This window comes from Aethalodelphis obliquidens, unplaced genomic scaffold, assembly GCF_003676395.1.
Source record: "Aethalodelphis obliquidens isolate GAN/ISIS:26980383/991018 unplaced genomic scaffold, ASM367639v1 scaffold61, whole genome shotgun sequence".
Classification (NCBI taxonomy): domain Eukaryota; kingdom Metazoa; phylum Chordata; class Mammalia; order Artiodactyla; family Delphinidae; genus Aethalodelphis; species Aethalodelphis obliquidens.
In genome coordinates, this window is record NW_020838005.1 from 8219547 (window position 1) to 8232166 (window position 12620).

At 39.3% G+C, this 12620-nt stretch overlaps 2 protein-coding genes across 18 annotated transcripts in view; one reads left to right on the top strand and one right to left on the bottom strand.

Annotated features, from left to right (window-relative positions):
• The window catches only part of CEP44 (centrosomal protein 44), a 171690-nt gene extending 160881 nt beyond the window's left edge, over positions 1-10809 (bottom strand). For 14 of the 17 annotated variants that reach the window (XR_003428971.1, XR_003428972.1, XR_003428973.1 and 11 more), the window contains exons 1-5: positions 10582-10809; positions 9016-9124; positions 8072-8119; positions 3569-3707; positions 838-985 (exon numbers count right to left, since the gene is read on the bottom strand). Coding sequence is in view for 13 of the 17 variants with exons in the window: in XM_027087982.1 (XP_026943783.1) it covers positions 838-985; positions 3569-3657 (237 nt within the window). In the remaining 4 variants the exon portion in view is untranslated. The remainder of the gene's footprint in view (positions 1-837; positions 986-3568; positions 3708-8071; positions 8120-9015; positions 9125-10581) is intronic. The other 3 variants (XM_027087977.1, XM_027087978.1, XM_027087979.1) reach the window with 3 other exon arrangements.
• FBXO8 (F-box protein 8) overlaps positions 10464-12620 on the top strand; it is a 39581-nt gene continuing 37424 nt past the window's right edge. The window contains exon 1 of the mRNA XM_027087991.1: positions 10464-11324. The gene's annotated coding sequence lies outside the window, so the exon portion shown is untranslated. The remainder of the gene's footprint in view (positions 11325-12620) is intronic.

The following is a 12620-nucleotide window of genomic DNA, read 5'->3' on the forward strand; positions in this document are numbered from 1 at the left end:
TATTTGTTTATAGAAATCATGACTTGATTTTTAGACAAGTTGGTAGGCTACTGAGTTTCAATTTCTCATGTATAAAATGAGAGATACACATTAAACCAGTAATTTTCAAAACCTACTCTGTGGACCCTGGGATTTCCTAGAAGTGCCTCTCAGGCTTCCATGGAAGCTTTCTGGGGTGAGAGACAAAGAAAGGGAAGATTAAACAGAGACTATATTTAAAGGCTATCATTTCATCAAACTCTACCTAAAAAAGAAAAAAATCAAGATTTGATTTGATAAATGGGCTTTACTATTTTTTTAAAAAGGTTAAGAAAACCACAGTACGTGAACAAAAATTAATGATACAAAGTAGGGTTCTGAAAAATCAAACATGAGATTAAGTTCAGGATACATATAGTACAAGTGCAGGTACTAGAGTAGATAATAAGACATGGTTTCAGACCTCAAGGAACACAAGTTGTTCCAACATAAGTTGTAGTCCCTTCTTATAAACAACTAAATTAACTCACAATTTTCTGAACCACAAACTTTACTCACTAAAACCACATTTCTCTCTAACTTCTGCCAGTATACCAAATTTTACTAAAATTTGATATAAAAAAGGCAAATGATAACCAGTGACAATTACCAGTCCTCATATTCATTAGAGTATGACACATACAGCAAACTTGAATTGCATCTTGATTATAACAGGGACTGCATTTACAGGAGATAAATGCATCTGAAAATACTCTGTCAACTATGTATGCGGCATATATTTGAGTTATAATAACATTAATCTTAAGAAAACCATTCAATGACTTCTAAAAGAATTATTGTTTCATAAATTCAAAGTACCTTGTAGACAGTATCTATGAAGCGTAAGTCATTCTTTGCTATGAGCTCTACATTGGAGTCCACCAGAAGTTCTGCTACATAAGGTGAATATGAGGTAAGGGAATAGCTGATGATGGGCAGAGAGGCTGCTGTGTCTCCCCTTACCAAACTGTTAGGAAAAACAGAAAAAGATTTTTAATAAGCTTAATGCCACGAAGTTGGATAATCAGGGAAATAAAAGAAATGCTGTCCAAAACTCATAATTTAACACAATAGCCATAATAATTAGGCGATGCACAAGACCCTTTAGATTCCATCCCCTACTCTAAACCAGTGTAGGCAAATTAACTATGAAACAAAAACTCTTTAGTACCAACAGTCTATTTACCACAGTATTTATTGATTTTCCAAAGCTTAGCCTTACTCGATCTAGTCCATTTTCTCCTACTAATAAAGCAAATGTACGGTCTTACAGTACACAAGTAGGCTTTACGGTTTTGCGAACACTTCTCACATTATCTCACTTGCTCTTTATCACAAAGCTGCAAAGGGAAAATATTAGGAATTCTAAGTTACAGATGAGGAAAACAGGGCTGGAAAAGCTATCAACTGTGACCAGGCTGACCAGTTTACTATCTTCCCCTGACATCAGGCCCATTTGGAATCTACCTTATTAGCTTACGCTAATTCCTCCAGCCCAGAAAGGTATCCTACTCTTGTTATCTGTCATTCATTCTTTGTGCATCATCAGTCAAATCTCAAGCCTCCCATGAAGCCATCTTTCTGATCCACAAGGATCTCTCTCAGAACAACTCCCCAGGTGTTCAGGATCTGACACCTGATGCTCTGCCTTGTACTGTTGTCTAACTGTCTCCACACACAGATCTTGTTTCTCAAGAAGTGCCTTCACTGATTCTCTCACAACAAGGCACAGAAAGTATTTGTTCAACTGATGTGATAATGTACTTACTTAGAACATTTGTTTTCCACAAAATTCAAACACATACATAAATCTCCCCATCCCTGCCCAATTTTTTTCAATAAGGCAGAGAACAAATATGATAAGATTATATTTTGTTTTTTGCAGGACAAACATAAATTGTCTCTCTTTTATGTTCGTGGGTAAAATTATAATTTACCCAGTGAGAAAACTGCTCTAGCAACCTTGTCTCTCTGTAAGACAGTTCAAAACAGGAACTGAAAAAGTACTTTTTTAGAGCAAAATGTGTCCATTTTATCCACATTATGAATAGAAAACAGTCAGGTCTGCATTTAATACCTCTTAAGTTAAACAATCTCAAAAATCTTGGTTACCTAGTTTCTAAGGACTTAGACTAGAAACAGTAAGAGAAACAGACATTATAAATTGACAGGCCAACACGAAAAACAGCAGATGTCAGGAAAAAATTTTAAAATGGCAAAAAGTATACAGAATCAAAATACGCGGAGTGTGTATCTGTACGTGTATGTGTGCATGTCGGATCGGGGAGCGCAACCTGAAGCAGCAGCAAGTAGCACTACCCGTCTCAATAAACCCTGCAGACATTACTGTCTTATAAGATAATCTAAACTTGCTCTTAATGATACTCTTGGGTCAATAAGAAAATCAAATGTTTGAATGCTGTATTCAGAAGACAGGAGAATCATCAGTATATTTTAGAATTATTCCTATCCAAAATGTCTGTTAAAATGTTAATACTTAAAGTGGGAAGAAGAAAACTTGGCTACTCAAACTGACTGAGCCCCTGCCAGTCTGGATAGTAGAGATTTCCCTGTTTTGAGGACCCAGTATATGACTGGTACACACTGTGGGAGCAGACTAGGGAATGCCTTCTGCTTCTCACATATGATGCTCGTAATAACAGTCATCAGAGCTACACCTTCCCTAGTCTCCTCAGCATCTGTTCACTCGCAGCCTTCTCTTGGTTAGCTTTCCCTAGTTTACAAGACTATCTAGGATTCTACTGCGTTAAACCAACCCAGTTTCCCTCACTTCTTGAACATATGCCTAATCTGGACTTGTCCCTCGACACGGTCATTGAATAAATGTCTAATTAGCTTCTAAGATGTGCCAGGCAGTTCTAGATGTGGGGGGCTGCAGTGAACTAAACAAAACGCCCCAGATGTCAGGCTGCAATCTAGGGGGGGGAAACATTTAACCAGTCAGCCATCCCAGGGAGGAAGAAAAAGAGGTATTAAACGATAAGAGGATGATGGGAGTACTGTATTAGGTTGGCAGAATTAGAGAAGAAATGTACCTTGTGACATTCTACAAAGGCGAGTAAGTCACATTTGGAAAGTGGAAACTAAAGCTAAAGGTTTAAGTGAGATAGCTTAATAACAATCTTCAAGCATGGTATAAATTGTCATAAGAAATCTATTAACTAGAATCTCCCAAATCAAAAAGGAATACCACCCAGCTAAGTGTGCGAGGGTGGTAAATTACAGAACTAACGAAATCCATTACACTTCCGTGAGATTAAACGTTGTACAGAGACCACACCTGATTCTAACAATATTGTGCTTCTACTTCTAAAAGTTGTTTTAAATCTCCTGAGTTGGAATTTTTCATTAATTCCTACTTAGAAACAAACTCCTAACTGCTTTCTAAAAATCTCTTAGTCATTTCAAGGAAAAAAATTTAAAGGACCCAGATAAAATCTAGATTTTTATTTAGATACTCCCCTCATGTCAAGCATTACCTCACATCATTACTGAAAATAATACAAAGAAGTTTGATATTGTAGCTCACCCTACACAATCCACCTCTCTAGGATAATTTAGCGAGCGAAGCACTTGTTCTAGGTTCCGTAAGCTTCTTTTTAAGTCACCTGTTGCCATTATTTAACATTTGATTCAGCTCCAGCTTTGGAAATTATCTAATTTTTCACCTAAAAAAAAAAAAATCCATGAAACACTGCTCAACTCTTTGTATCTTTGAAGCTTCTCTAATATCTTTTGTTCAATCTCATACACACTTACCATATTTATCTTAGCTATTTCTCCCCTAATTCATCTTCCCTACTGGTGTAGTACTGTCTTGTATCTTCCATATATTCCTGAATGTCAGGTGTACTTTTCCCCCTCAATATTTTTTCACTAAAAAAATAAGTTTGCCTTATGTTCATCTTCTAACAGTGTGTCTGATATTATATGACACTCTCCCAAATACTTAATGGTACAACAAAGTACAATTTGGGAAGACATATCACCCTAAAATAATCTCCACCAATGAGTATTGTGGATGCTTATAAAGGGTACATAATAAAAATCAGTAAGAAATGGAGACTAAGAAATTTAGCACAGATTTGGTCAGTATTCCCAGGGTTCTGAACTTACATAGTTGTAAATCAGATCGTTTGCTTAAAAAAAAAAAATAGATAAGTTAAAACAAATTCAGAATTCAGCTGGTTAAATATGGAAGCTGGTTAAATGCATGTTACCTTCATTCCCTTTTCTAAACACCACTAAAATGAAAGTAAATGATTAGAAACCATATATACTCATCAGGGTAAAGAAAACTAGAGGGGATTCCACATGACAAAGGATGTGTCAACAAAATTCTGGAAGATGGAAAACGGATGGATGGGTGATAACCAACCTAGCAGAGCAAAGGTAGGTCAATCCCATCCTCCTGTTTAGAAGGAAGCCAACAACAGCAACAGGTTCAGAAATGAGGGGACCTGATACTTCTGAAAGGCTGAAGGGTAAGGCCATGGCCTTGAAATAAGAACGATTATTTGGAAGTCCGTATAAGAAGGTGCTAAACCCTAGATTTTTACTTTCCCTCTGCTTCCCCTCCCACCCCCAACCCCCAGACACATATAACTTGCTCAGCTATAGGCAACTACCTCTGATTCCCCAGGTTTAGCAATGAGTTTTTAGAAAATATCAGCACAACCCATAAAAAAATTGACTTGGAATTCATTAAGATTAAACTTCTGTTCTACAAAATACACTGTTAAGAAAATGAAAAGACAGGCTGCAGACAGAATATTTATAAAACACGTACTGGATAAAAGACTTGTTTCCAAAGTATACAAAGAATTCTTAAATGTAAGAGTAAGAAAACAAACAACCCAATTTAAAAATGGGCAATATCTGAAAATCTCATTAAAGAAGATACACAGATGGCAAATAAGCATATAAGATGCTCAACATCAAATGTCTTTAAGTAATTACAAATTTAAAAAATGATACCACTGCATATCTATCACAATGGTTAGAATCCAAAAAACTGACAGTACCAAATGCTAATGAGCATACGGAGCAACAGGAACTCTCATTTTTGGTGGGTGGGAACGCGAATCACATAGCCATTTTGGAAGACAGTTTGGCAGACTCTTACAAGGCTAAACACCATACAATCAGCAATCGTGCTTAGAGTTATTTACCCAAGTGACTTGAAAATTTAATGCACATACAAGATCCTGCACGCGAATGTTTACAGCAGCTCTGCTCCTAATCACCCAAAACTGTAAGCAGTCAGGATGTCCTTCAATAGCCAAATGAGTTTAAAAAGTTAACACATCCATACAACAGGACATTATTCAGCAATAAAGAAAGAGCTATGAAGCCACAAAAAGACATGAATGAACCTTAATGCATATTGCTAAGTAAAAGGAACCAGTCTGAAAAGGGTACATATTGTTTGGTTTCCATTTTATGATACTCTGGAAGAGGCAAAACTGTAGAGACAATAAAAACTACAGAGATCACGGCTGCAAGGATTCAGAGGTAAGAGGGAGGGTCACATACAGGTAATGTGCAAAGCTACCTCACAGAGCGGGTGGATAGAAAAGCTGCTAAGTAACTTTGGGAATGAGTGGAGCCTGTGAGACTAAAGGCAAAATGAGCTGCACAGAAACACTGTACTCCAGTGTATAAAGTTGTTTCCCATGTACATATGAGTTAATTCCACATATATGCTGGAATTGAACAATTAAGCAAATGGATGGCTAACTAGTAGAAGCCAGGATTCGCACTGCTGGAGTGAGAATTTACAGATAAGCAAGGGGAGGGGACTGGAATGAGCCACGCCTCATGGTTTAGTTAGACATGCAAGTATGAACTCATGTTTAGCTTAATATAGATGCAGAATATGTGTAATGCTGGACTCCTGGAGAAATGGCCAATTCTAGGACTGGGTCAGGAAATATGAGATGAGCCTGAGGCATTATATAATTCTAGAAAGTAAGAAATTACACACAAAACAAACAAACCAATCCCACACGTATGTCATAGGGACACAGGAATCAAATGAAGCAGCTTCCAGTGGTCAAAGCTGAAACAATTTGAACAGCAAAAACAACAAAATCAGGCATTTGATAAAATTCAACATTTAGGATATAATTCTTCGTATGTTAGGAATAGAAGGGAACTGCCTGCAGTTATCTGCAGGATATCTACAAAAAATTTACTGCAAACATCATATGTAAAGGTGAAATATTGAAAGCTTTCTTCCTGAGACTGGGAAAAGGCAAGCTTATCCACGCTCACCATTTCTATTCAATACTGTACTAGAGGTCTTAGACAGTACAAAAATACAAGAAAAAGAAATAAAAGGAATAAAGACTAAAAAGGAAGAAATAAAAATGTCATTAGTCACAGACAACATAATTGCATTTGAAAAAATCCAAAAGAAATCAAATGGATTTAGCACGGCTGCTGGATAGCAGGCCAATATACAAGTATCAATTGTATTTCTCTGTACTACCCAAATAATTTCTAAATTATGTTTAAATATGTTAAAAAATATATGTGTAAATAATTCACTAGCCTCCAATATCATAAACATGTGAATAAGTCTAAAACGGATCTGTAAGACCTCAAAACAAAAAACCCAGAAAACTTCATTGAGATAAATTAAAGAAGCCCTAAATAAGAGGTCTACATCTTGAGCAAGGATTTAAAGACTCAGTAAGTCGATCCATAATTCAATGTATTCCCTCCATGCCATCCCTCCCCAAAACTCCCTGCAGTTTTTTAAAGGTGGAAATTGACAAGCTGATTCCAAAATTTGCATAGATATGCAAAAGATAAACAATAAATAACACAATGCTGAAGAAGATCAAAATTGGAAAATTCAACCACTGGATAATGAGATTCATTATAAACTTAAATTAAGAATTATTGAAAATATCTGCAAACAGAACAATGGAATGGAATAACGTACAGAAATAGACCATGCATACAATGACACTAGACTTATGACAAAGTTGATGCAGAGTAACCCTGGAAAATGGATGCTCTTTTTCAAGAAATGGTACTGTGTCAACTGAATATCCAAATGGGATAAATAAATCCTGACCCCCTGATGTAAAGGGTACCTCACATCCTTCATAATTAATTCCAGGTTTGTTGTTGAAGATCTACATGTAAAATGTAAGACAAATAGGCTTTCTGGAGATCACAGAGTAGAATATCTTTATGATCTTCAGGCAGAAAAAGATTTCTTGTCTTATAACTGATAAAATGAACCACATTAAACTTACTAACTTCTGTTCATCAAAAGATACCCTTAAGAGAGTGGAAAGAAAAGCCACTGAGTGGAAGTTGATACTGTTAATATATACAACCAACAAAAAGATTCATAGCTAAAAGAAAATCCTACAAAGTAATAAGAAAAAGAAAGACAACTCCATAGAAAAATGATAAAGAGATCTGAACAGGAACTTTACAAAAGAGTAAATGTGAAAAGATACGCAACCTCATTAATCATTAGGAAATCACAAAGTAAATCCAAAATGTGAGGTTGCAGAGCATTTGAAACAAACCACAATGGTGTGAAAGGGTAAATTAGTAAAATTACTTTGGGAAACTTATTAGTGATACCTACTAACATACTCAGGGCCCATGAAACAGGAATATGATACCAATGAATACAAATAACAGAATACGTATGTACATTTATGTGCACCAAAAGACATGAACAATATTTGGGATTTTAAATTAAATGGTTCATTTTTTTAAATCTCAAAGAAAATGATACCATGGAATTATATTTTTAAATGACTCATTTTATTGCATGGTGTAGGGCTTTCACTAGATTCTCAAAGGAGGTTATTCCCAAGGGAGCTTCCTAAACTAAACAGGTAAATAAATGGTTAAGGACTTTTGCTAGAAAGAGACAAGGGGCTTCTAAACTGTAAGTCAATCAGCCAGTGAGGCAAAGCTCAATAACACACTTAAAAATAGCTAGTATTTGTAACTGTCCATGGACACTTCATAGAAGGAGAATAATATAAAACAATACCTTGAGTATTGAATTCTCTGGGAATGAAGCTCCTCTAAAATGAGTTCACTGACATTAAAAACAAAAGAGAACAACACATAAATCAGGTGAGTAGAGTTAGTACGGTCATTTCCCCCTAGTCAACATCCCGGCAGCTGCCTAGGATACAAATCACCTTCTTACACACCTTCCCTATATCTACACATAACCAGAGGTAGGCTAGCAATTTGCAAAATCCTAAATTTAGTAAGCTTTCTATTTTAAGCCACTGGCCACCCAGCTCTGTACCCTTTCCTCCTCGTAAAGAACATAGAATCTTCCTGTTCCCAGCTTCCTTTCCTTTATCAACACGGTAAAGAACACGTTATTGAATATACTTTTAAATGCTCACGTGTGGGTTTTAGTCAATATTTTTCAGCCAACCAATTACTTCAACTGAACACATTTTTAGGCAGAGGGAATTTCTAGTGTCAAATGGGAGGGAACTAGAGAAAAGAGGAAGTGATCCTAAAAATCACATTCTACAATATACTGGCCAAGAAGGGTAAACCTTCTTTAACATCTTTTAGGATACCTGGGGGATTTATGTGCATATGGAAGCGGTTGAAGATGACTTCCCAAGACCAGCCTTTATTTTCCTGGGAAAGACAAGGTGGGAACTAATCCGGCTGTTGAATGCAAAAAAAGATATATTCTTGGGTGTTGCCCCTGGCCAATATAGTAGGTGTTAGCTCGTTTTAAGTTCCAGACCCACGTATTGTAACACAATTCTTCTAGGGGGACCTTTTCTCCTAAGACATTCTATAACTTTTATCTCTTCCCACAGACTTCCTTTAATCCTTTCAGATGTATGTTCCATCTTTGCGGTTCATGGAATTTTTGTTTCATTTAACACTTTATGGTATCTTTCCGTCCTTCCTTTCTCTGAAGTCCTGTAACATATACCAATGTCTCACTATTTCTACCTTTGGTAATGGAATTTCTGTCAACAAAGTATGTCCCTGGAACACATCCTCTTCAGTACCAGCAGAATAAATATCTTGAAGAAGAGTAAGATACAGGTACAGCTGGGATCTGTAGGTGAAGGAGATAAGTGATAAACAGGATAGAAAAAAACAAAGGGGTTAAAACATTTTTGAGTATTATAGAAAAAAATTACAGCTACTGCTCTACACTTTCACGAAAGGCTTTACTTTACTATTACAAAACTGAAAAAAACCCTAGAAATTAAGACATTAAAAAAAAAGCTAATTTAGGACTTGTGCACATTTTAACATAGTAGTTTCAGACATGAAAAGTAACTTTTTAAGAAATCGCTTAACATTTTCGCATTATAACCCTTATAAAAAGAAATTAAAAGACAAAAGCATATATCACTCAGCTTGTAGCACAGATTCAACCATTAAGATGGTCTCAATATTGCTTCCTAGCTTCCTCCAGAGAGTTCTCTGCTACTAGTTAGGTCTGCCCCACTGAATTTATTACAGGAGACATCGTGGAAATGATATAAAATAGCATTTTTAAGATTTTTAATCTAGTTGAATCTCACTGTTGTTAGAGGTCATTAAATGATGCCTCCCAATGGAATGCCATTGAATTCAGTGATTTTTGTTCAGAATGAAGCAACTACACCGACTGGTGTAAAGATGACGGTCGATGGCTAAGAGTTTGTGACAGCTCATAACGCTAAATATTATCTATCAAAAACAGAGGAGAGGGCTTCCCTGGTGGCGCAGTGGTTGAGAGTCCGCCTGCCGATGCAGGGGACACGGGTTCGTGCCCCGGTCCGGGAGGATCCCACATGCCGCGGAGGGGCTGGGCCCGTGAGCCATGGCCGCTGAGCCTGCGCGTCCGGAGCCTGTGCTCCGCAACGGGAGAGGCCACAACAGTGAGAGGCCCGCGTACCAAAAAAAAAAAAAAAAAAAAAAAAAAAAAAAAAATAGAGGAGAAAATTGGGGAAAACGGGGAGTAAGGGTCAAGTATATAACTCTGTAGGACTGCTGTGTTCATATATAAAACCGTTAAAAGGTTTGTGGATACTTTTGGAAAAACAGTCTACTACAGCCCTAATTCCGGAATCCAAATTTCAAGATTGATTTTGTTTTTTACGGTAAGGGAAAAAGCTACAGTCCTGTAGGAAAGTGGAGAAACACTGAAACACTAGGGAAATGTAAAGCAAGGAAAACATCAACTATTCTCAGCTCTTGCTTCTCATCAGTATTTCCGAGAAGCCGGACTGCCCCTGAGCTCAGAGGCTCCAACAGCAGAAATCGGTCCGTCTAGGACTTCCCACCCTAAGTTACAACCTGATCTGAGAAGATGAGCTCTTCCCATTTCTTCGTTATCAAAAGGATATCCCAGTCGGGTTCATGGGCAAGGTACGTCTAGCGCTCTCCTCCCCTGCACTTGATTTAAAAGGATGAAAAGGCAGCCCTGGTCACTCGCCCCAGCCGGGGCCTCGGTTAGGGCAGCGGAGAGAGGCGACCCCGGCCCATCCCGGGGCGCAGCCCCGCCTGCACCCCCGCGCTCACCCAGCAGCGGCCGAGCAAAGAACGGGCTCCAAAGGCCTCCGGACCCGCACAACGGGCAGAAGGGGTGGTAGCATGTGCAATCCCAGAGCCCCGGGAGCCCAGCCTCCAGCAACGACTCCCTGCGGCCCGACGCCGACGCCGGGACGCGCTTCTCCCGCCGACCGTTTGTATTCTGAGCAGCGGGTGGAAGCCCGCCACGCACCGCGGCAGGACCTTCCAAGCTGCCGGCTCCCCTGCGCTCCTGGATTCCCCGCTGCAGATTCCACAGCACGTTCGTACAGAGGCCTGGGAAGACTGACCCTGCCGAGAGTCTTTTCTACGTCCAGTCCGATCCCAAGGTGCAGATTCGAAGTCTGCCTGGTTCTGAGGCTCAGAGGGGCTCGGACTGCGAAGTGAGAGACCGGGACTCTGTGGCGAATCGTAGATCGAGGGGATAAAAATACTTCTTCTTGAAGCGCCCCCGAATACGGACGTCACTTCCGGCAACAATAGGAAACGTCAAAACTCGGAGAGTCGGCCGCTCAGGCTGCTGCAGCCTGGGGCACGCTGAATTCGGAGGGATCAGGTGCTGTTTCTGGAATTCTCCCCGACCTCACCTCCACCAGCGTGAACAAATAAAGTTTGAACCGGCTTCTCCATGGCCTGGGCACCCCTTCCCGGCTGAGCCATTTTCTTTTTGGCTGAAAGCCCCCGCCCAGAGGCCGATTCGTCGCGGCGGCGGTGGGGAATCGCAGGTCGCTCAGGTAAGGGTGTCACCCTAGATATTTCAGAGTTCTTGCCTCTCTTCCCTGTACACCCCTACTTTTCTCCTCGGAAATGATGACCACCGGTGCTCCAGTTGGCAGAAACTTGCCAACCAGCGAGACTTTGGGGCCAATGGCTGTGCGAAGCACCTTGAGTGACAGCGGTGTTGGCTAATTAAAATGAGGAATCCGTGTCAGGAGGCGGGAGTAGGTGTGCTCCTTGTGTTCCTGGGTGACTGGGGACCCCTAGGTCAGCTTGGGACCCCAGGTAGGAACCGGCTTCACTCTGAAATAAAGCCGGGAAACAGCAGAGGTTACGCTCTTCTAAGCCCAGGTGTTGCTTTCCAAGTAGAATGTGTTTTTGGTGCATAGGCAGAGTTTTTGGCTCTTAACATACTTTTTACAGTAACGTGAATGCAAACACATCCAGTTAAGGTCACGATGGATTGCCAGTTGCTACAGCTGTTAAACTTTGGTTATAAACTCGGCAGATTCTTAACTTGTCTCTTGCTTGTTTCTCTGTGACTAGGCTCTAGTTTCTTATATGGTGGGTGCTCACTTAATTATTATTAAAATTGGGTGAAATCACAAATGGATCCCAATCCTCAGTCGTTTAAGGGTTTTGTTTTGTTTTTAGGTTCTGTATGTATTTAGTAATTTAATAATTGAATCTACTTCTTTTAACAAGTGGAGTCTTTATTTTCAAGGATCCCAGGTATTTCCATATCAATAGATTATGACCTTTATTACTGCAAAGTGAAGCTAATTTATGTTTTCCATTTCAGCTTTCCATATATTTTTTTAATGTTGCAGCTGGTGACCATATTTCTGGGATAGGGAGAATTTTTACCCCCTAAGAAAATGGTTCACAAACTTGAGCAGATATCAGAATTAAGAATAAATTTTATTCTCTTTTCGGGTTGAGTAGGAAACTCGCCATTTTTATCCAGTTAACTTGACAGTTTGTCTGAGATACTGTATACAGTATGGCAGCTGACTTTCGCTCAAGTGAGCAATCCAAGAGAGAGCACCCAAGACTCTCTCTAGTCTTCTATAAGCTAATCTCAGAAGGGGCATTCCATCACTACTGCCATATTCTGTTGATAGGAGTCAATAAATCCAACTCAGTCCCTGTGGAGAGGATTACACAAGGGCGTGAGTCCCAAGACGCAAGGGTCTATGGGAGCCATCTTAGAGGCGGCCTAACACAGACACCCTGGCTAATAACTTTTAGGAGTTAATAGATAGAAATAACTGAGCAAAAATATGCCTGATTGTAATGAAATAGACAAACTT